Below are 24,836 nucleotides of genomic sequence, written 5' to 3'. Positions count from 1 at the left end.
TGCTCTGCTACAACAACTAAAACGTTATGTACATATGTTCAAATATCTTTGTGATGTAGACATTTGTGGCCAGTGTGGAAATGTGGAAATGTGGAAATGTGCTGACGCATTCGTCCCTTGACTCAAAGAAAAAATTGGCAAAATTCGCGAAATGACGGAGAAGTGTGCGCATTCGAAATGTTTAAGTGGTTATTAAAAACTTTCATAAAATATTTTACGAGTACAAAAAACCAAACGCATATAATCTTTCATCTGTGACTCATTTCGATATTGACTGACTACTGAGAATATTATTATGGACAATTTTCTATTATTTCCACTAAAAAAACTTCCTTCATGGCAGAGCCGTAATAAGACAAGTTTTCTACAGGGTTTTCCTTTAGATAATCATCCGATCTAGGAGGAGTAGCAATAACAATATAGGCCTTGTGTTTAGGGTGTTTAGGATGTTTCCTTCTTCATAACCGTTTTTATAAAAACCAAATTTTCAGTTCCTTTAAATGAAATACACCCCTCAATCATCATACCTATGTCCCCCGCCGTGTTTATTTTATCCTCGGTTTCAGGTGGTTTGCTTTCAGCTCCTCATTGTGCTTCCGCCAAACCATGGCTTTCTCGTGACTACCGAATAAGTTAAATTTGCTCTCATTCAGGAAAATTACGTATTTCCACCAAGTTTCTTCATGTTTTATGTGCAAAATTCATCCGCAGCTTCCCAGTTCGTTCGTTTATATACGTTTTCTATCTACTCGGTCATTATAACCCTCTGGTTTCCGGACACTACGAATGGTTTGGGGTATCGACTAGCTCTATACTGCTGGGTTATGGAAGTGGCTGCTCTTATTTCTTACTTTCAATGTTCATGTACTTGTTCTTCCATATCGCCAACCTAGGCAGCCGGATAGTGTTGCTGCTTGACTGCTGGTGATTTGTTTCTAAAAACTAAACTGCGCTTGCTTTCATTGCCCTTGAAATTTTAATTTTATTTAAGGCCGGCGGGCCAATTAAAAGGTCAAAAAAATCGATTTTTTTTTTCCTGAAATCAATAGCTTAGATATTCAAGAACATGAGACACAAATTTTCAGAGTTGAATTCCAAGTATTTGCAGAGCTACAGAGCCGAGCGTAGTGCGGCGTCGAGCAACCGTGCGCTTATTGTTGACTTTGAAGCGCGTTTTCTCGGCTTTTCATTTTCACGACTTTACCTAATTTATGTACACGATTGCAAAAAAACTAAACGAGCTATCCATTTCATTCAAAATGCGTTATCTTCAGTATTGTTTTCTCTTCTATGTGAACTAAAAAAAACATCCAAAAACTTTTTTTAAGCGACTTTTTTACCCAGTTGAAGAGTTTTTTTTTCCTTGAAAAACCACTTTTTTTTCTACCTTCCCCAAAAATTCGAATTTTACGTGTTTCTCCCAATTTTCTTAGTTCACATCGACAATAATTACATCAAAATTAATAATCTTTTTTTTTTTTGTTTTCAGATGAAAATTGCAAGTTGTATCTTGTACAGAAGTTGGATACTTCAGTGGCAAGGCGCTCTGGGAATCTATTGATAACTCGGCTTACAATATATTGTTGGAGATTGTACAAATTTTTTTTTTAGTTCAAATATATATTAAACTATCCCCAAAACTTCATTTGGCTAATTGTTTTTTTTCTCATCCTACAACGCTTCGCGAAAACTACTGAATTTAGGACATCTAATTGGCCCGCCGGCCTTAAATTATTTTATTTGCCCAAAAATAGGGGAATGCGTCTTCTAAATGTTGTCATAATTCTGTCATTCTGTATTAGCCTGAATGCTGTGGGTTCGACCAGCAAAAGGGACGAAAGCAATAAAAACTTGACCGAAACTCTTCTTACAATTTTTCATTATTTTTAATTCTTACATTACTTTATATTTTACTTATACTAATACATTTTATTTACCCATATCAAAATGTCAACTATGATTCATTCAACTTTCACCTTTGCAGAGCTTTTGCTTTGTTGCCCTTTTTGCCTTTATTTGTGAGGCCGCTGAAGTAATTTTTTTTGAACTGCGAAATCGGAGACTCATACATATACACACATATACATGTATAAGAATATTTATGTGCACTTTATCATCTACTTATGTGTGCTTTAGAAAATTGTGTAGGTGGACACTGCAGCAATGAACTGGTCAGTAAAGAAAATGTGAAATTTAATTCAGCTAATTTGCGATTCCCTACAAACTGAGACAAAAGGGATGCAAAGTGTGCCCACTGCTACTACTCGACTAAAAAGTCAAGCAGTTCAATGCACTTCTATTGTTTTTGATTGTTGCATGCGATTTTTTTCAACCCAATGCATGCGAGTAAAAGAGTAAAAGGTAAGAGAGTAGGAGTTGCAGTACTCATAAGAAGGGACTTCAAATGGACTCAGAAATAGAAAATTTGCAAATCAGCGCACACGTGTCTCTCTGTTCAATCAATTTACTCTTTCATGTGTGTGAATTACCATCCAGGTACGAATGGGTCTCTTGACTGCATTTCCGTTTGATATTTTCTTGTGCTTGTTTTTTAAATATCAAAACAAGTCAATTTAATGGATTATCGATGAAATTGTTTTGATTTTTCACTGTGGAATTTCATTCTTTTGTATTCTATCTGTAACTTTTTTGCACAAATCGGCAGTATCTACTTGCTATTGTATGTATGCATGTATTTATTTCACTTGTATTCTTGTAGCTATCTGTCTGCCAGTCTGTCTACCCGTCGGTTGTCTATGTTTTCAGTTTATCTGCTTGTTTATCTGCCATTCGTTAACAGTCGGATATTTTGAAGACGCTTTTCTTCTGACTTTATTTTGTTGTTGTTGTTGTTATTGTTATGGTACATTAAGTGTTTATTTTTCGTTGTCTGGATTTGCGGTCATTTGCATGCCTAAACTGGTTGAACGCGTGCCCCCCACCGCAGGCCACAAACTGTGCGTTAATCACATCGATTTTCATTTCAGCCTTTGGATGACTAAATTAATCACTCTTTCATTTCGGAATACGAAATGGGCTTAATTAGCATTGGAATGTTGATGAGCGCACACAAATGTCGCTTCTGTATTATTTTAGTGTTGGTTTTGGGGGCAATTGATAGCTTGTGGGCGCATGCATTCTTACTCTCAGAGGTGCCATTAGAGGTATGCAAATGTGTGAATGAACTCGGGTTACACTGATTTACAAATCCTTTTTTACTATACGATTCCTTTGTAAAATTGAACGATGATGACAAAAATCGAGTTACATTTTTGAATGGGCAATAGACTGGCCGCAGCTTGTATGGAGAAAAATAAAAATTGGAAATCCAAAAGTTTTCGGGTCTTAAAACATGAGGTTAGATGCAATAAAGAACGGTATATTTTTTCAAGCCGATCCAATGATGTCTAACCGTGCCCATTTGATCCCAAAGTATGGAAAATTTGAAAAAATCACAATTTTTACTAATTTTTTTTCGTTTCCAATTTTTTTGTTCGAATCTTATATTTATTAATGTGATGCGATTTTAATTAATGATCTTGTTTACTTTATTGCGGTATGGCCCAATTTATATCGCGAAAGCCACCTGACAAAAGGCGCTTTCAGCACACAAAACTGATTAGTGATACGTGGAAAATATGTCACCGTCAGTTGAGTAATAGAAATTGTGTTTTATGAACGGTGTGTTGAGCCAGCTGCTAAATGAAATAATTATTTTTAAATTTTATGCAAAGGTACTTTTTCAATAATTTTTCACACTTCACTATAATAATAAAAATAAAAATTTGTTTCACAATCAACACTTTGGTGATCACTAAACAATTCATCAACTGTTGTGTTCGCTGAATACGCTAAAAGTTTTGAATTTTTACTCGACATTTGAATTAGTAGGCTTTGACATTGCATTCTTATACAGTTTCAGTTGCCTTATGCGTTTAATAGTACAAAAGTAATTAGTTAGTGAAAAAATGAGTTCAAAATCATTATCAGGCATTCCGAAAAAAAGATTACGTTCTGAGCAAAAAATATTTCTTGTGGGTGAATGTGAAAGTGTTATTTTGGGGGCCAAGTTGCCATCAATGAAACAGGTGCTCCAATTATTGTTTTACAAAATGAGGCACGAAAACTTGACTTTGGAAAGCAGTATGAAATACACGATTGGTGCCATGATTGAATTTTGGAAAAAAACTAAAATTCCCACGGCGCAAGAAAAAAATTGTATTAAAAAACTTAAAAACCTTTACGAGGAATGGAGAAATTTACAAAAACATTCCAAGACTCCTAACGAGAAGTGTCGTAAAAATGAAGCAGAGTTTAAAGATAAAATTGAAAACTTCATATTTGACATTGCAGCCATGGATGCCCTAGGTATAATGAAAATGCAGGAAGATAAAGACTTTCTTTGCTCCAAAGAAATAGAGGACGTCCAGGTAGTATGTATGGTGCCGATACTGTACTCACAAGAAAAGAAAAACGCAAAGAGCAACGAATGGAAGAAGAAAGAAAGCGCGTTGAAAAGCATTAAGTTCATACTAAGTTTATTAAAGTTAAGCTTTACTGGTTCTTTTTTTTAATATTTGATCCCATTTGAAGCTAATTATGCTCTTGAAGTCTCTGATACCGAGGATGCTGAAAAGGATATTTCAGCTGGCGAAGAAAATGCAGCAAAAGATATGAATGAAGGCGAAGATACAGAAGGAAGTAACATTAATTTACTACCGAAAAAGGCAAATCGAGGAAAAATTAATTTTATAGATGATAGAATGCTTGCATGCATGGACAAATGTAACCTCTCAACAAGAGATAACATGCATTTGGTGAGTGCAACGGTTGCTGCCTTCATAAATACGAGTACCATGCAAAATGTTAATGGAACGCCGTCAATAAAAATGGAAGATTTAATTCTTAATCGAACAACATGAACGATGAGGAGAGATTATCGTCGCAGACAAGCTCAAGAGATTATTAATGGATTCAGTGTAATGGTTTTACTAAATATGTTTATAAGAGTTTGGATTCTTGACCAAAAAGAAAGGTCAAGAATCCAAAATCTTGTTTGTAGATTCCCGACGTTTTTGTCCTTCACTGGCATGGCAAGCTGCTTGCAGAAATCCGAGGCACAGAAAAAAAAGATAGATTGTCTCTTGTTGTCACAGGAGAAAATATGGAAAAACTGCTGGGAATACCAAAAATTGAAAGTTCAACGGGAGATGCAATAGCTGCAGAAATACATAACTTTTTGTGCAAGTGGAAGCTCGATGATTTAGTGGAAATTGTATCATTTGATACAACAGCTGCTAATACAGGAGTTAATAATGGAGCAGCGTTCTAGCTTGAAAAAAGGTTGGGCCGAAATCTACTTTTCTTTCCCTGTCGTCACCATGTTAGTGAGTTGCTACTCAAAGCAGTGTTCGAACTAAATTTTAGAAAATCATCAGCACCGGAAGTTCCCTTATTCAATCGTTTCTCTAACAGCTGGAAAAACATTAATTCTAAGTCATTCAAAAGTGGAATATCGGAAAATGAAGTTCGGAAAGTCTTTACAATAGCTGAAGTGGAAATACTTAAGAATTCTTATCGAACTGCTTTAAATAGTCACCACACTTGTGCCGATTATAAAGAATTTCTACAACTATCGTTGCTCTTTGTTGGGGAAGACGTACCAAATTTTTCACAAGTACGGTCACCTGGTGCAACATCACACGCAAGGTTTATGTCAAAGTGCCTATATTGCTACAAAATGTTTCTGTTTCGCGAGCAATTCATGTTAACAACTTCAGAGATAAATAGTCTAAGAAGCGTTTGCATTTTTTTAACCTGCATCTACGTTCCATATTGGTTTCGTTGTGTGGATCTAATAGCTGCTCTACAAAATGACCTTAAGCTCAATCAAGATGTGATTGTATGTTTCGATAAGAATGTATCCAATGCCTTGTTACATAAAATTAAAAATCATTTATCGTATTTGTTGGAAGAGGCGGTTGGCTTTTCATTTTTTGATGATCAAATTCCTTCACATATTAAGCGAAAAATGGTGGAGGCAATTACTAGCGATAACCAGAAGGAAGATGCTGCAACAATGTCAGAAATAACACTTTACGGCAGCAAGAATATAAATGATTTTATTTCATCAAGAACTAAAACATTCTTTACCCGCTTAGGAATTGAAACAAGTTTTTTGGAATCAGATCCTTCAACATGGCAAGAAAGTGAAGACTATATAGCGGGAAAACGAATTTGTCAGCATTTGTCTGTAGATAATGACGCTGCAGAGAGAGCATTGAAATTGATCACAGACTACAACAGATCGCTTACTTATAATGAAGAAGATAAACAGTACTTACTGCAAGTTGTTGAGCACTACAGCACCAAAACATCTCTCATTAAACAGACAATCTAATTCTTTAATTAAAATTTTATTAAATAAAAATAAATAATATAAATAAAGTTAAATTATATATATATTAAGTACATACATATTAAATTAAATTAAATTATATAAATTGGAAACAAAAAAAAATTTTGTAAAAATTGTGATTTTTTGAAATTGTCCATACTTTGGGATCAAATGGGCACGGTAAGGCATCATCGGATCGGGTTAAAAAATTACACCGTTTTTCATTACTCCTAACCTCATGTTTTAAGACGCGAAAATTTATGGATTTCCACAAAAAAAAGTTACGGCCAGTCTAATGGGCAAATTTCCGAAATATTTGCATTTTACTATTAGTCAGCCAAAAAACAGTAGTTCCATTCAATCAAAAAATCGAAAGATAATAGAATTCACCATTAATATTGTATCAAAAGACGAAACGCTAAGTTTATGGCAAGACCGCTGGAGAAACGAAGCGCGCGAGAAAAAGAACGCTATACGTTGGAGAACTCACTCGGTCATAGGTATAACCACCGAAAATGTAATCGACAAGTTTCTACGCAGCGAGAAAACGTGGGAAATTATCAGTACATTAGGGGCAAATATACTGCGGATGAAAAGGCTGCAGCACCATAAATCTTATAACGAGTTTTTGTTTAGTCCCTGACATACACCTGCTGCGACGGCAGCTTTAATGATGCATAAGGCATTTAAACCTCAACCGCGGAAAAAAAGAAAACTCGGATCTCAATCAGCGAGCGATTCTACGTAGAAATTGTATAATTGCTGCGCATTTTTGCTGTAGACCAGTGTAGCTCATATGTATAAATGTAATAGCTGCTTACATCCCTTTTTATGTGCCTATGTGAGGAGAGCCTAATATGTGAAAAAACTGTTTGATCAAACCCAGGATCTACAATCGATAGGGCATGCACAATCACACCCGGCTCCGGCGGTTGAATTTGAGGTTTTTCATGTGATTTAATGCCTTTCAATGGAATAAAGTGGACGAAAGAAATGAATTTATTGAAATAAAAACCATCTTCAAAATTTTCTAATAACGATTATTTCTCAGCAAATTCCAGCTCACAAAGCTTTAATTGCCTCCATTCTTTCACTCATTTATCTGTATTAAATTGTATATAAAATAAAGTAGCCAATCGGCAAACCATCAAATACTCGAACTCAAAACAAAAAAAATCCAAATGTGTAGTAACTATAAATTTTAAAAAGCCTGCAACTTAAAGTTGATTCTCGCCTTGTTTGATTTTCTGAAGAATTGAAACATGATACCAACGAATATTTATTTACTTGCTGCATATTTTATTTACTTTACATTTTATAATTTTCAATATAAACTTTTTTTTTAATCGATTTCCTCTTTTGCCCTTTATTACAATACAAACAGCTATTTTTATAAGCAAATTTTTCCGCTTGCAAATTCTTAAATGTGAAAACTCTTCCAACACGAATTTGCGACTTGGTCTTAGATGTCACTTTACTCTTACATAACAAATTTAAATAAATGCTAGAGCACATAAAAGGCGGCTAACAATTTTCGATCAGATAAACGCCTCTGGGTGATAACAGAAAAATGTTAGGCAGTAACATAAGGCATTTACAGGCATTACAACAGAGAATGTCATTAACATTAACATTCGCATGTTACCATGTTAAGGTTAGTGCCATTCTCCGATTATAGTCTCGTACAAAATACAAGGTGGCACAAAAATAATCATCCAACTTTGTTTTTAAACAACTCTTTTACTAAATAAATAATAATAATTTTAAACGATGGACATATTTATTTCGACCGTTCATTATTTGTCTTTTTGTATATTGCAGCTGTCTAGTTCATGATTGAAGTACGACGCCCTCTGGAAAAAAAATAAAAATCTTCCTATAGGGTGATTAATTTTGTGCCATGTTGTACATACAAAAAAAACCGCGTTCGATTTGCCACTCTTCTGCTGGGAAAGCAGCAGCAAATTAACTGAGTTGGCGATACATTTTATAGCAAATATTTGGCAATTATTCAGTATTGACTTGTCATTGAAAGCTCAGCACATCGTTAAAACAATTTGTATTGACGAAAACTGAAATAAATTATAGCATCCCATTGTTTTTTCGTAGTGGCACATGGCGTTCACACCACGAATAAATAAACAATAATTTAATAGCAGATCAATAATGAAAAATCTTTCTTTCCACAGATCCAATGTGATTTGTTTTGATCAGCTACATCAACTACATCTGTATGTGTGTTTATGCATATATGTATTTTAGTGGGCGTTTAGAATTGTTTACATAAATGGACGGATGGGCGTGGGAGGCAAATAGACGTATGCAGTGGTGGAAAATAGGATACATCTGCGCGTACAAATTTCCTCGGAAAACCCCTGAATTGTTTACAATTATGAATCAAAGAGGAAAAAATAAACGTAGTCTCTCAAAATATAAACATATACACCTACATACATTGTTCTAATAATTTAATATAATATGCGGACCAGAGACAGTCCAGCAGAATGTTCTTTCTGGCCTACATATTTACAACCGTGGTCATATAATTAAATACCCCATTCCAAAGAATTGCTATTACATTTGTTTTGTTTTGGGTGTTGTAGTTTTTGTTGTTGTTGTAGCAGCTCACTAGGTCCTGACAGTGCGGAGTACTCACCGATCGTCATCGTCTAACTCATCTAACGGTAGGGCCTGGCAACTTGCTGTTTCGACAGGTTGGCTCTAGGGGGAGTGAGGTGTTAAATAAGTGGATTTAAGAGGGTAAGTGAACAGGTGGTCAGTATCGTGCGGTGTAACTTCACATGCAGGCCGTTTATTGAGTAGATTCTAGAAAAGAAGGACTTCAACCTGCTACAATACGCAGACCGTAAGCGAGCCAAAATTACTCAGGCTTCACGAGGCAGTTGAGGCTCTTCGTCTGCAATGGGTGGTGGTTGGACTTCGATAGCGGCTTTCGGAGGTGAAGAGTTTAGAAAGGTGGGGAGAGTCTCCCGATGAATCTCGTTTTGTGTCTTTCTATATACTGTCCGGTCCAGTAGTTCAGCTGTGTTGGTTTCACCCGTAAATTATAAATACCACCTCTTATGAGATGATTTGGCTTTGATTCGGCTTTTGCTCTGAGGTAGTGGCGGTGGAGCAGCTGATTAGATACTTTCTTTTGGTTTTGGTCTCTAAATTGTCAAATTTTATTTGAAATTTTTCTCAACTTCCACTTTTAATTTATATATTTTGACATTTTAGGAACCAAAGGCAAAAAAAAAATTATTGCTCTTGTTGTTTTTGCTCTACTGCTACCACCTATTCAATGTGCTTTGATTTATACACAAAAATGCCATAGTTAGTGTTGTTGTTCTTGTTTTCTTGTTTTTATTGTAAGATCGCAAAACATTATCCATACATTTTTAGGAAACGCTGTTGAATTGGCAGTCCTTGGCCGAATCTTGCCGCCTGTTCAGAACAAACTGTTGTGGGAATGAATAGAAGATAATACTTGGTTGTGACTTTCGATTGGAACGCTTCATTCGATTACGAAAAAATGTATGTAAGATGTTTTGACACCTTTCTCAAACAGAAGTTACATTAATTGCGTTGAAAGATGCATTAGCATATATTAAGTTCGAATAGTAATTAACGAGAAATAGGACGAATGTTTCGTGAATGTAGATACAAGTTTATATTTCAGAATGTAACGAAAAGAACTTTCATCGCATATGCTCTTGTTAGTTGACAGCATACGACTTCCTTATTTACTTACTTAGGTGGCCTACAACCGGATATGGGTCTTGGCCGAACCAAAATAAGACGCCAGCTGTTTCTGTCCTGTGCTCGCTGGTGCCAGTTGGAAATCTCGAGTTAAGATAGGTCCTGCAGCATGTGGTATTCACCTTACTCGTCTTCCTTTTTTGGGATCGTTTCATACGTTCGCCTTGCTGGAACGTCTTCGTTCATATGGGTGGCATGTCCAAGCCAGCGTAGCCGCTGTATTTTTACACGCTTAGCAATGTCCATGTCCTTATATAACTGTTGTTGTTAACAGCATAGGTAGCCCTGTCAGTGTAGTCATATCATCGTTCGTCTTCGTCTAGCTCATCTAAGGGTAGGCCCAGGAAACATGCTGTTTCGACAGGTTGGATCCAAAGGGAGAAGGGGGTTAGATGAGTCGGTTTGAGGGGGCATGTGAAGAGGTGGTTAGTGTCGTGCGGGGTACCTTCACATGCCGGACATGTGTTTGGTATGTCGGGGTCGATTCTGGATATGTAGGAGTTTAACCTGCTACAGTATCCAGAGCGTAGTTGTACCAGTGTTACACGGGTCTCGCGGGGAAGCTGGAGCTCTTCATCTGCGATAGGTGGTGGTTGGACTCCGATTACGGCATTCACAGGACGGGAGTTCAAGAAGGTGGTAACGGTCTCCCGGTGAATGTCGTTTATAGACTGTCTAAATACTGTCCGGTCCAGTAGGTTACGGTCGGTCTTGTCCTGGATATCGCCAGCGTAGTCAAGGAGGTGTCTCCTGACGTGCCTGGGAGGCGGCTCGGGCTCAAGCAGGTGTCTGCAGGGATGAGACCTACGGTAACATCCGAGCAGGAACTGCTTACTGAGCAATTTGTTGTGCTCCGCAACTGGGAGCATTTGTGCCTCGTTATGAAGGTGTTGAATAGGTGACATCAGGAGGCACCAGGTCGCTGTCCGAATGGCGGTATTTTGACAGGTCTGTAGCTTAGTCCACTGCGAATCACTAGTTCCAGGCGACCAGACAGGCGCAGCATAGTTGAGAACCTGCCGGCCAATTGCCTTAAATGTCGAAAGCAACAGTTCTTTGTCTTTGCCCCAAGTGCTGCCGGCCAGCGATTTGAGGACCTTGTTGCGATTTTGGACTTTAGTGGCAATTGCGGTTGTATGCGCAGAGAAGGAGAGCAAGCTGTCAAAGGTTACACCCAAAATTTTGGGGTTATTCACAGTCGGAATTGGTGTGTCGTCGACTTTTACCTTAAGGGACAGCTTGACCTCCTTTGTCCAGGTGGTGAAGAGGGTCGCCGTGGACTTGGTGGGGGAAAGTTGGAGATTCCTCGCAGTGAAAAAGCGAGAAAGGTCGGTGAGGTAGTTGTTCACTTTGGAACACAGGCCATCGATGTCATTGCCCGACGCCATTATCGTGCAATCGTCAGCGTATGAGATCAGGGAAACTCCCGCTGGTGGTTGGGGGAGCTTCGAGATGTAGAAGTTAAAAAGCAAGGGTGAAAGGACACCACCCTGCGGTACGCCTTGCTTAATCTTCCTCTGCTTTGACATTTGATCTCGAAAAATCACTGACGAGTGCCGACCGCTCAGGTAGTTCGCGGACCACCTCTTCAGCCCTGGCGGGAGTGTCGACAGATAAATGTCATCTAGTAGCGTGGAATGGCTGACTGTATCGAAAGCCTTTTTCAAGTCCAACGCTACTAGGACAGTCCTCTCGCAGGGGCGGTTTTGGTTAAGCCCGCGATTTATCTGGGCGTTTATGGCGGTGAGTGCAGTGGTGGTGCTGTGCACTCGTCGGAAACCGTGCTGATGTGGGGCTGGGGCCAGGTGTTTCGTGTAGAGTGGGAGTAGGAGGGCTTCAAGTGTCTTCACTACTGGGGAAAGGAGAGTTATCGGCCGATAAGACTCCCCTTGGTTGGCGGGTTTCCCAGGTTTCAGTAGTGGAACCACTCTCCCTGCTTTCCACTTGTCAGGGATGATGAGAGTGGCCATGGACAGATTGAAAACCCTTGTGAGAAATCCTACTCCCAGGGGTCCCAGATGCTTCAGCATCAGCGCGTTTAAGCCGTCAGGGCCAATGGCTTTCGATGATTTCGAATGGTTGATGGCCCCCTGAACCTCATCACCGGAGAAAGTAAGTGGCGCACTGTTGTTCGTCAGTTTGTGCAGCCTTCTGGTAGCACGACGCTTGGTTCTGTCGCCCGGAGGATGCAATATAAAAAGCCGGCTAAAATAGCTCGCGCATCTCTTCGGGTCCGACGAAGTGCAACCGTTGAAGGTGATAGCCACCTTGTCGTTGTGCTTCGTCGGGTTTGACAGAGACCTAACGGTGGACCAGAGCTTACTCACCCCAGAGGTGAGGTTGCAGGTCTTCAGGTGCTCAACCCATTTGGTCCGCTTATGCTGGTTTACCAGTTGCCGGATCTCCAAATTGAGATCCCTTATGCGGGGATCCCCGGGATCGGCCTGGCGTAGGTGGTCACGCTCGTTTGCTAAACTGGCTGCTTCGGCTGGGAAATGAGGACGAATGTCCTTATAACTTCCAGCTGGAATGAAGCGAGCCGCAGCAGCTGTGAGCACCTTGCGGAATGCGCGTTCGCCTACGCGCACATCAGTGGGGATGGGAAGAGCGGCGAAGGTGTCCTCAGTGAATTCCGTGAAGCCGGCCCAATTAGCTTTTTTAAAGTTAAAATAGGACCGGTGATTCGCGGAAACGAAGTCGGCAGGTCTCCCGATCGAGACGATAATGGGCAAGTGGTCTGATGCAAGCGATAGCATAGGTCGCCACGTTATGCTATTTATCAGACCAGCGCTAGCAATTGTTAGGTCAGGCGAGCTGCTGCAATTGCCCACTACCCTGGTGGGGGCGTCGTCGTTCACTGTGCTGAATGTCGAGTCGTCTATCTGCTCTGCCAGTTGCTGTCCCCTACGATCATTTGGCAGGCTTGAATGCCAAAGATCGTGATGCGCATTAAAGTCACCTACAACCAATCGGTTTTCACCTCTGATGAGCGCACCTATATCAGGGTGATATCCTGCCGGGCAGCAGGTGACAGGGGGTATATATACGTTAAATACTTCGAGCTCGGAATCGCCTGAGCGGACAGCTATGCCTTGACATTCTAAGGTGCTGTCCCTGCGGTCGATTCCTTCATCGATAAGACGATACTGCACAGTGTGGTGGACTATAAACGCTAGGCCACCACCATTGTCTCGCTCGCGATCGTGTCTGTGCACGTTATAGCCATCCCTGGTGATCAGAGATGACCTAGCGTGCAGCTTTGTTTCTTGGACCGCAGCTATCTTGATACTGTGCCGGCTCATAAAGTCGACTATCTCGTCGACCTTACTCGTAAGTCCGTTGCAGTTGAATTGGAGAAGCTTGAAGCTTCTCGGCGAGGTCAGTGTAATCCGGGGTGTGAGGGACGCGTGGTGTTGTCTGCGTTGGGCCTGCTGCGCAATCCACTGTGGCTGTTGCGGCCTGATGGTGGTGGGCGGCCGCGCCTCCGAGGGCGGTAGTGGGTGCAGGGCTCTGCAGCAGGGGGCAACGTAGGCAGTTGTCCACTCACGGGTGGTGCGCAGGCCGGAACATCTCCGAAAATGGCACCAGCCATTGCAGGAATTGCATTGGACTGTTACCAGATTCCGAGGTATTACGGCCTGACACACGGAACAGACTGTGCGGGGGACCAGGAGCTGCTGGTTTGTCCCCGCACTGGGGTTGGAGCTGGAAGGAAGGGGAGGGGTTGAAGGGGAGTTGTGTTGCTCCGATAGGCTCCTCACCGTGGAGGTGTTGGTAGTGGTGGCGGTTGGTAGTGCCGGCCTATCAGGGGGTGTGTTAGCCGTGGAGGCATCAGACGCCTGCTGGCGGGAGCAACACGTGGCCACATACCGTGTGGACCACTCCCTATGTGACTTAAGACCCGAACAGGTTTTAAGGTGGCTCCACCCGTTGCACTTGTTGCACCTAACCGAGGTGGAGTTCGGGTGAAGCCGTTTGTGGCAGACGCAGCAGTAGAATACTTCTGGCCCAGGGTTGGATTCGATTCCAGCTCTGAGGAGAAGTATTTGGAGCAGGATTGCTGCGGGAGTTTGCTCCTGTGACGTAAGGGGTGAGATGATATGGGTTTCACTAGACAGGGCTAGTATACTAGGGCGTCAGCCCTTGGTCGGGAAAAACCCGAGTCATTCCGGTACGTAGAACCGGCTGCCATGGGAATGACTTATATAACTCATACTGCTCGCTGTTCCACCGTACACGATACTCCTCACCAACACGGAGGGGACCAAAGATCTTACGAAGAATTTTTCTCTCGAAAGCTCCCAAAACTTTCTCATCTGATGTCTGATTTTCATCGTCCATACTTCTGATGGCCGCGTAGCCGATTGGATTGGTGTGTGACTACCATTCGGCATTCGAAAAACGTAGATTCTAATCTTCCTGAAACACCAAAATGAAAAAACAATTTTTTTCTAATATTGGCCGCCACTCGGCAGGCAATGGCAAGTCTCAGAGTGTATTTCTGCCATGTATTTCTGCTCATAAAAAAAAATATCTGTCATTCGGAGTCGGGTTAAAGCTGTAGGTTTCCCATTTTTGAACCAACATCAAGACGCACGCTACAAATAGGAGGAGGAGCTCGGCCAAACACCCAAAACGGATGTAAGCGCTAATTACTTATACATATATACATCTGTGCAATATGGCAGACCGGGAATAATGAGCGTTTTGTACAGTCCCAGGTTGGTGCTTCGAGAGAGAGCTCTTCTTCTCAGTTGCCTACTGAGCCCATAGGAACACCTGTTGGCAAGATTTATTCTCCGCTTGGCCTCCAGACTGACGTCATTTTTGCAGTTGATGCTGGTCCCAAGATAGACAAAGTCCTTCATATCTTGAGATTACTGTTTGTCAACACTAACATATTGTCAAAGACGCGAAGACTCCTCGGCTGTTGACGGCAGGTTCTTTGTTTTGCCCTCATTCACCACAAGGCCCGCTCTCCTAAAGCTGTAGCATGCCGAGCAGACGACTGCGCTCAAAAAAATAAGGCTCTAAAAGTTCCAAATCTAAGCATAGTACATTGTACACCTTCTACTGGGAAATGCCATTTAGATGATGTTCCGTGTTTCCATATTTTTCCTTCGGCATTCTAAATGTATTTTGTGCTTACCAAAATATCCAATCAATTCTTGATACATTAACGGCATATACTGCTCATTCCACAGCAGTCGGTTCTACATTACGGAAGGTCCGAAACCGGAGGTCCCAAATCGTTAGTCGGTGGCACTTAGGGCAAAGACAAAGGAATTTTGCTGGCGACATTTGAAGAAATTGACCGGCCGGTACTGAGTTATGCTACGCCCGTCTAATTGCCTGACACCAGTGATTCGCAGTAGACCAAGATCCGGACATGTCAAAATGCTGCTATCAGGACAGCCACGGGTGGCCTCCTGATGTGCCACCTGCAACACCTCCAAAACGAGTCTTCAATGCTCCCGGCACAGCAAACAATTCCTACTCGGGTCTTACCATAGGAATCACTCCTGCAGGCAATTGCTAGAGCCTATGCCACCTTCCAGGCGAGTCAGAAGGCATCTCTACGACTCCACAACAGTCGGTTCTACGTAACCGGAACGACCCAGATTTATATCCGACCAAGGACTGTCACTTCAGCAGCATTCCTCGTATATGCACGGGGAATGTTTATGCTGCTACAACAACAACAACAACATCTCTACACTAAACGGCATTCATCGGGAGACTCTAAGCTCCCGGCCTCCGAATGCCTTTATCGAAGTCCAACTACCACCTTCCAGCAGCTTTCCCCATGCATGTATGCGGAACCACAACTAATCTATTATTTCTGTAAAATTTAAATATTGAGAAAAACTATATTAGATGTTTAAATCCATATCCAATGTTCAAAACAAGACATTTAATATGAGAAATTAGCCTTTACAAGCAAATTTACTGTCCATTTTGATAAAATAATTAATTTTCACCTTAATTGAGGCTTTTTGCTCCAATTCCTATTTTCGAAATACGAGTACTTGCCAATATTTTCAGCTTCATAAATATTTTGCATGGCCTGTGACGATGCCAGCATCTTCCGTTGAGATATGCATGTATGTATGCACGTAGTTTAGCAAGGAATAGTTTATATAAGTTTATTTTTATATGTACGCAAATACAAATGTATGCATTTACATGTCCGAGTGTTTTTATGCCAGACTGAACGCTTACAACTGCACGTTGACTATAATGAAACGCGTCATTTATGATTCACCAGCCGCTGACGTTGGCACTCTTAATTACACAAATATAAATGTGCCTTGCACACTGCATATGTGATTCTAATTATTTATGCGCAATAATGTCTAATTTTTGACGTCAAAATACATGCGCGGCGTGTCGTAAACACCCATACAAGAATTATTATTGACATTATTTCATAGTTCATTTAAACTAATCAACTTAACTAAGTTATTGACTAAAGCGAAATCGGATTACGGTGGTTAATCGACGTCCAGTCGTTGACGCTGATTAGCTTTTGCGGCAAACTTTCGCTTCTTGAATGAGGTGGGTAAATTAATTGCAATTGTTGGGTCCAATGAATTGATAGTTTTCTCTTTGAAGCGTTTTGCCGGCGGCTCAGCGGGTACTTCCGACACCACTGGAGGTACATAGTAGTTATCAACCTTGGGTAGTTCCAAGTCTATTGGTGCAGGAGTAGGTCTTTAAAAAAAAGTTGTTTGGTTTTAGGTAAAGACATTTACGTTATTATAAACAAAGGCAAATTATAATGGATCTGCAATGCAGTATCGTTTTTTTTTTTTGACTTACACTTGCTCCACCACCTGCCACTCTCCTATTGTTTGAGCGGTTGCCTCCTCTTGTGTTTTGTATGCCTGTTTTTCTTCGCGCCTTCGTTGTATCTCCTGTGGCGTTTCGGGTTTACGAAACATTTTCAATCGTTCACGGTTATAACGCGCGACATCTTCGTTTACGTTCTCACGAAACTTCTTCGCCTCAGTGGCTTGTTCCATTTCGTGCTTTTTTACCGCCAATTCGTTTATCCTTTGATATTCGGCATACGATAGATAGCCTTCCTTGGGTGGCTCCCATACAGATTCGTTAGTTTTCACATTCCAATAATATGTGTAACCTTCTTCAGAAACGCCCTCTACCCAAAGTGAAGCATTTGGTACACTTTCCGGTGCGACTTTTTGCACCCTAACACGTTTGCCGTCTTCGTTCTCATCATCTGAGTTTCCTGGTAGACGCACTGGATCCACTTGCTTTCCTCGTCCGGCAGCTGTTGATGTTGACGCAGTCACCGTGCCGGTTGTTGTGGTAGCATCAAGTACAGCGTTGATAGTGCGCGCCGTAAAGTCTCCACCTATGTGTATATCTTGTGCGTATGAGCGCATAGCCGCTTCTTCCATTTTCCGAATCTCGGCATCCATTTTCTTGCGCTCACGCTCAGCCTTTTCGCTATTGCGGCTGATATCCGTAATGCGCTTGGCGACGTTCATTTTGTGGCGCTTCCCACTCTCGTGGAAGGCAATGCTCTGTGAAAGTGGAGGTTTTTCATAAATATAAATTAAGAGATTCGCAAAAAATAGGTAAATATGTTATTAACCGCTTTATTGTCGCTAATCCAGCATTTGCAGAAATCGCAGTACTTGCGATCGTTCGACTTCCAGTAATCCGTCCTATAAAGAAGTGAATTAAAATGCAATAAAGACGAAATCATTTTAGCAACAGATAAGTAAAATGTTACGAATATTCAGAAAATATTAAACTTACATTTTATTAAAATTAAGCCTTAAATTGTTTGTAAACAACTTTGTTTCAGCGATAGTCAATTTTAGCGAACTGTCAACTGATGTGGAGACCAGCTGGTACAGTCGACAAGGCGGTGCATGAATTGTAATAGATTAATAGAACCATCGTGGTGTGTGACTTTGCTTTTGTCAGAATCAAAAAAGCAGAGAATATTAATGGACTCCGAGATTATTTATGGAATGAGAAGGCGCAAATGTTAAATAAGGTATGTTCACATGTCCATTAATTACCAATAAATCCACAAAATTAATCTACCTGTTCACATATGGTAGATTACGTGCAATATTTACAATCAGCTGTTGTTTCTTCATAGAAACTATTTTGGTGGAATATTTCGGTGTTTTTGGTTTGCTTAATTATTACTCACGATATGAAGAAAATACAAGGAGAAGGAATAGCTAATTTAATTGCGAAATTGACTGTTAATAATATACAGTTGGCGGAAATCCGTGAACGATGAGGTAGTGCGCAGAGAACGTTAATGTATAGAGAAGTCTCACGAGCTACGAATAATGTGAATTGTCAAAAATGAAGTCTGACCGCGAAGACTTTTTCACCACGCTCAACTCGACTGTGGGGAACTTCTTAACAGAGCTGATTACAGTTAATTATGTACAAGTACATTGGCTCTGCTCTGTTTTTGATTTCTGTATGAAATCAAATTGACGAATGCCGACGGCATTTTGCAAGGCATTTGCTTGTGCATTTCTATGTTCATTTGATAAACGAAAATTTATTCAATATAAAGAATTAAAATCCAACATATAAAATCAAAGTAACTTTAATGTTTGTTGCTTTAATTTTAAAAGAAGAATTTAAACAAAATACATTATAAAACGACCTCACATTTTGTTGTGTGCGTTTTAGTAAATTTGGTGAAAATTTTTACTAATTTTTCGAGTCGAAATTAATTTTAGACAAGAAATCAAAGAGCATATTGGTATATTGATGAATATATATTATATATATGTATATACATTGTACATATATTATGTTAGTTATATTTGTGCAAAAGTTCAATTGCATCTTCAATTCTTATGGTGTTACATATGCATGCGCACACGCACTGCAGCAACAATGACCTACCTCACGAGCATCGCCTTATCATATTTTATGCAATAATTAGGGAGTAAATATTCGAATTCCTGCAAATGCTAAAACAATTTCTTCTGCATATGCATCGACGTATTTGCATGTGTGTATATGCACACTTGATGCCCTAACCTATGTCGTTCAATTGATCAAATCAATAAATTCTTCAGGCACACAGGAAGATGGCATATGCAAATATTATATAAATAACGATCTCTGTTTTCTATACAGAAAACAAAGGGTTGTATTTAAAAAAGTATGGTTATAATCTAGGATTACTTCATAATCTCAGATTTCTGGATAGAAATTTTGTATGGATAGTCTCGCTTTTTAATTACGGATTGGCATTTAAGTACGAAAAGTAGATCATCTACTTATACGAGTATGTGAACGTATTATAACTTTTCTTCGAGTACTAAATTGAAGATTCGTTGTAAGGGATTTAAGATTTTTGCTTACCACGCTTGTAGAGCATTTCAGATTATTTTCACCACGGTGGTAAGGGATTTCAACACGCTAGTAAGGGGTTCGTCACATTTCATGCTCACAGCAAAGCAAATGAATTGGCTATTGAGAAATTCGCGCACACACTTAATCTTTGGTGTAGACGCTAAGGCCGACGAAGTGATTCGTATGGTTTTTGTGGCGCGTATTTAATTAAGGTTCAAGTCCTCCAGTGTGGCACTTTTACTTGAACAATTTTTTTCTTTATGCTTGAATTCCAAACCAGGAAAATTTGGTAAAAGTTTTGAGCTTATGTAAATTATAATTGCTATAAAATAGTGTTTTGGGTTTTTTTATATTTGATATTTAGAAATTTATTTTCCGTATTAAATAGTTCAATCTGGATATGAACTGATTTTTATATAAATCACAAAAAAAGGTCTGTTAAAAGTTTCACCGCACCACGGCGGCGATTAGACTTCATTTTTGACAATTCACACTATTCGTAGCCCGTGAGACTTCTCTATACATTAACGTTCTTTGTCAGAGAGTGTTAACGAAATGAGAAGACGCAAAAGTTACTGTTAAGTATTTTTAGTGCAATTGAGTTTAGAAAGGTTTGCTAGTAATGGATTTTAGGCGATAGAGACACCACACTGGGTTTTCCACCACACACAACTTTAAAACACCACCTCATTATTTCACCAATTAAATTTTTACTATTTTCTTACTTTTTAAATGATAAGCGAATACTTAAAATTTATTACACAAAATTTTTTTCGATTGAAATAAAAATAAAAAAGATAAAGAAAACATAAAAAAAATAATTTAGCGCCGTGAATTGCTGTCAGATAATATATTCTTCTTTTAAGGAAAACTGTTGACCGATTCCATTCATAATTCTTAAATCTAATGAAAAGCTCCTGGAAATGTTTACATTTATTTACATTTACATTTATGTATATTTTACATTTAATTTGTATTTGCTTGGAAATGGTCTCATATAAAAATTACTCATTTCATATACAATTAAATTATTTTATTTGCATATCAAAAATGTGTTGCTTTTACGTGTTCATTGGAAATCCATCACTTACCAGATACCCAGGCGACGCATGTGACATTTTACTCAAGGTCTGATGGGGCTCGAGCGCACTCAAATGCGAAATCCTTATCTTCTCTCTCTCAACAATATAAACTTAGCTTACCGCATGTTAATTAAGGCATGTGGAGCCCATAATTAGAGTGTTACTGTATGCTTATTATTCTCTAATCGCTCCCCCACAATTTCAGACTCTCTGACCACTTAAACAACAAAGCTTTCTTTGTTTTTGCTATCTTTTCATCCGAACACTCCGCGTATAACAAAAATACAGCTATCTCTACAATGTCGGTGTAGTGTATTTGCATGTATTTTCCATTTACGTTATTAGACACCAAATGCCACAAAAAGCTTAGCTTATATTAAGTTTCTTTCTTTCTCTACTTTGCATTAAATCTTTTTTTGTTTTTACAAGTACTTTTTCTCTTATTGTATTTTTAATCTTAATCACGCTTACATGGAAAGACCACCCACCTCAACAAGATTTGTGACGGCTAAAAGCATTGCAATACAATTTTACATTCTCACTTTTGCATTCGGTATATGAAGATAACCGTAATGAGTGCTGACGATAATAACTGCAGAGGTGGAGAGCGTCAATAGGTGAGTTTTTCGTTGTGTGACAATAGACCTACCCACATTCCCCCATCCCCAACACTATCGCATTTAATCCACACAATAAGAGACAAAAGTGACTACAATGTCGGAGCTGCTGCCGCTACAATTGTTTTTGTTGTTGGCTGGGATAATGATTATACTCAGCTGTTGAGCTGAGTTTGGCAGTTTGGGAGGCCGGGTGTTGGCATGAAATGGTAAGCAGGACTGCCTCGACGCGAGTCGACACTCGTCTGATGGATGTCAGTCAGGTGCTTAAAACTTAAAACCCTATGGGTTTTGGACTTTTTGCTAAATGTAGTTCGAAGCCTGATGAACTTTAGCATGAAATACAAATATACGAATAAATTTATGTAAAAGCATGAATGTGGTTGATGTTGATGGAATGGTAATGGGCCTTAATAACTGCTGAAATGTAATCATTTTAATTACTTTGAAGGCGTTGTCTCATGTACACTCCACTGATGACGTTCAGGCACTGGCTCAATCAGTTAATTATAATCATAGGAAATGACAACAAAACAGAAAAAGTTGCTAGGAGTTTCTAAACATTACCAGTTATTACGGAGATTTAGGTTGGTTAAAAAATACTGAAAGCGGGAACTATTAACCAGTAGGTGAATAAAAGTTTAAACGCCATTTTAGTAACTCAACTCTCATCTTTGCAGATCGATAGAACAAGTACGGTAGGGACCGCGTCGTATCTATAGGACGCTGGCGGGCGATGCAATCTAAACGTCCCTATAAACATCCGGTCAAATGAACATAAGAGGTTCTACTGCTCACAAGGTCCCAAGCCGACAGACGAACTCAAACAAGCAGAGGAATGGCAATCAAAATGGGACCAGTGTCACAAATTAACGAGTGCATCTGCCGAAAACACGGGGACGTTGATTTTTTCCCGACGCGATTTTTAAGCGGACACGGACACTTTTAAAAATATGCATCGCTTAGACTTGGCTTGGTAGTCCTTATTGCCGAGAATGTTTGGACGAAGAGGAGACTGCCGAGCATCTGACCTTTTATTGCAGCAAGTTCGCTAAGGAACGCGACGCCCTAGCAAACACAACTGGTGCATTTCTAATACCCAATAAGCTAGACCCACAAATGCTTGAGTCGGATGAAAAGTGGAGGGCGGTACAAGCGTTTGCAACACGAATTGTAGACGAAGGAAGCGTGAATTGGAGGCGAAGAAATGATGCTAGCGAATGCAGTAGCAAGAACAACTGCCGTATTGATAAAAGCAGCAAGACGAACAGCAGCCGAATGTAACTGACGATTGAGCTTATTGCTCGCGACGGCCTCCAGACGTAATTACCAAATCGGATCATCCTTCGAACTTGAGCTGTTTTTAGTGGCGCTAAAGTCCCACACTGTCAATCAGTGCCACGTTACGTTCTTCAAACTACGGAACGTAGTACGAACGTCGTACAGTGTCTCTGCTACTCCCCTTCAGTCTGTTGACAAGTTTACTGGGGCGGCATCCTTTGGTCTGGAAAACACGGGTCATTCCGGTAACGTAAAACCGGCTGCCATGGGAACGAGATCAAAGACCTTGGTGTGATCTTCGAGTCCTCTTTTTTTATTCAGCAAGCACATCAATTTGATCATACTTAAATCATATGGGCTTTGGGCTTCGAAATAGTTCTTATCTCACAGACCCCTACACTCCAAATACTCTTTACATCTTTTGCTCGTCCAAAACTTGATTATGCTGCATTTATCTGGAGACCGCATCAGAAATTTGCTGTTGATAGAATTGAGCGTATTCGCACGGTTTTCCTATGATGTGCCCTTTCTTCCTTAAATTTCTCCATGCCCACCCCGCGTACAAGCCCCGCCTCCTTTTCATTAACCTTAAGTCCCTCGAAAGCAGACGGACTATTCTTTCCTTGCATTTTATGCATGACTTGGTAAGTGATGCAATCGATTTTCCGAATCATATAATTCGAGTTGCAAACTAAAAAATGGGGGCGGAATTGGGTTTATACTTGAAAAAGCTCACGTGATACAGTTTTATATTTATAAAAGCGTGTCGAAGACATGAGTCGACACTTGATTGATGTAAACTTCGACCACTCTAAATGCAATCTTAATCTAGTGACAACCCTACCTAGCAGCCAAAAGGGCAACGGGACTCCCTCTTGCGCGCTGTTAGGCATCGACGGGAATTCAATCAATTTTGAAGCTTAGTTTTTAAAGTTAACGCAAGAAATGTGCATTTACTGTAATTTAAAGGCGAATGAAAGGCAGTTTAAATAAAATAAAAGGGCCTACAACTAAAGAAACAAGAATGGTTAAAAAAATGTATAAAAACGATGAAATAATAAACATGGTGCCGAAACCAGGGACCTTTCATTTCAAAATTTCAATTGTTCAATATGTTTGGAAAATTTGGAAGCATTTACCAGTTGTCAGGTCGATGAATTTTCACCTGTAGTCATTCACTTTATATTTTTTAAAAATCTTAGTAAACTGCCACTCTAGAAATTAAAAAGTTTTTAATTTAGAAATTAATGAGATGGTCATTCGATTCCGTTGCTCGCAATCAGAAGTAACTACCTAATAATAATTTCAAAAAAAATTTTTTTTTTCAATTTGATAAAATGAAATAATAAGGACTAAGGCAAATGAGGGTATAAAGGTGAGTTGTGCTATAGTTTCTAAGACATATTTTAAATAAATATTTCTACAAGCAAATTAACTAATGTAAATAATCAACAAATTATGCTCAGTTACTAGTCACCGATAGAAGAGATGCAGATATTTAGCTATTCATTTTGCTTTACTCTATTACCATATAACACTGTGCGACAGTGATTTTATACTTTTATGGAGACCTAGTACAACTTGTAGGTATAGTAAAACTAAGAAAAATGGTATAGGAGAAATTTCCAATACACCCCCAAAATCTCGTTTTATGGCCATAAAACCGTTTTTCAGTAGGTTGATGTGAAGAATCACTCCTAACATCGCCAATTTCCATCTGATTTCGAATTTGTTTTTTTAGTTCGAAAGAACAAAAACAAGCCTTTTTGACAGTGTGTTGACAATTTTTCTGAAATGACAACTGACGAGACTGTAGGCGGAAGTATTTGGATTTTTTTTTATTTTTTCTCTATTTTTTCAACTTTGACATAATTTTTACGATATTATCCGATATTGAGGATTTTTTTTAGTACACTACTGTTATAGTAAATTTAATTTTGCGTAGAATGAGCTATATTTGACTGTAATTGAATTAAAATTAATAGAGTTGCGTGAGTTTTAAGATTTTATTTTTTTTTTTACTAATTTGGTATATAGGTATAACTTACGCTAAATGGGAATAAGGACGTGTTTTGATGCGTTATTATAGATACGTAATAATTATTGGAGTATATATGTAATGTACTGCATACAACAGAACTGGTTAGAACTTACGAAAATATCTGACATATTATCACACATTTTTTTTTTCAATAGAAACATGAAAAAGCTCCCAAGTGTACCAAAGTTCACACTGTACATTGATTAACAAAAGAAGTTTGTTATTATAATTTAACCTTATTAAAACATTTAACCTTAAAAAAAATTCAAGAGATACAAATCAAAACG

General features: G+C 39.3%; 1 protein-coding gene across 1 annotated transcript; it reads right to left on the bottom strand.

Moving 5' to 3' along the window:
• Nucleotides 1–16,464: 16,464 nt before the first annotated feature.
• LOC128862912 (WW domain-binding protein 4) lies at nucleotides 16,465–18,058 on the bottom strand. The gene is made up of 4 exons (XM_054101737.1): nucleotides 17,948–18,058; nucleotides 17,781–17,853; nucleotides 16,982–17,709; nucleotides 16,465–16,873 (listed from the first exon to the last, which is right to left on the bottom strand). Coding segments are annotated over exons 1-4 (1,023 nt in total). The 5' UTR covers nucleotides 17,950–18,058; the 3' UTR covers nucleotides 16,465–16,653.
• Between the last annotated feature and the right edge of the window lie 6,778 nt (nucleotides 18,059–24,836).

Source organism: Anastrepha ludens, chromosome 5 (genome assembly GCF_028408465.1).
Source record: "Anastrepha ludens isolate Willacy chromosome 5, idAnaLude1.1, whole genome shotgun sequence".
Classification (NCBI taxonomy): Eukaryota; Metazoa; Arthropoda; class Insecta; order Diptera; family Tephritidae; genus Anastrepha; species Anastrepha ludens.
Note: the sequence above shows the minus strand (reverse complement) of the source record. Positions and strands in the feature narration are given on the sequence as shown.

Coding starts and splice junctions, on each gene's coding strand:
- LOC128862912 (XM_054101737.1), bottom strand. Junction 17,710..17,780: donor GGATTAGCGACAATAAAGCG/GTTAATAACATA, acceptor CCACTTTCACAG/AGCATTGCCTTCCACGAGAG. Junction 16,874..16,981: donor TGGCAGGTGGTGGAGCAAGT/GTAAGTCAAAAA, acceptor TTTTTTTTAAAG/ACCTACTCCTGCACCAATAG.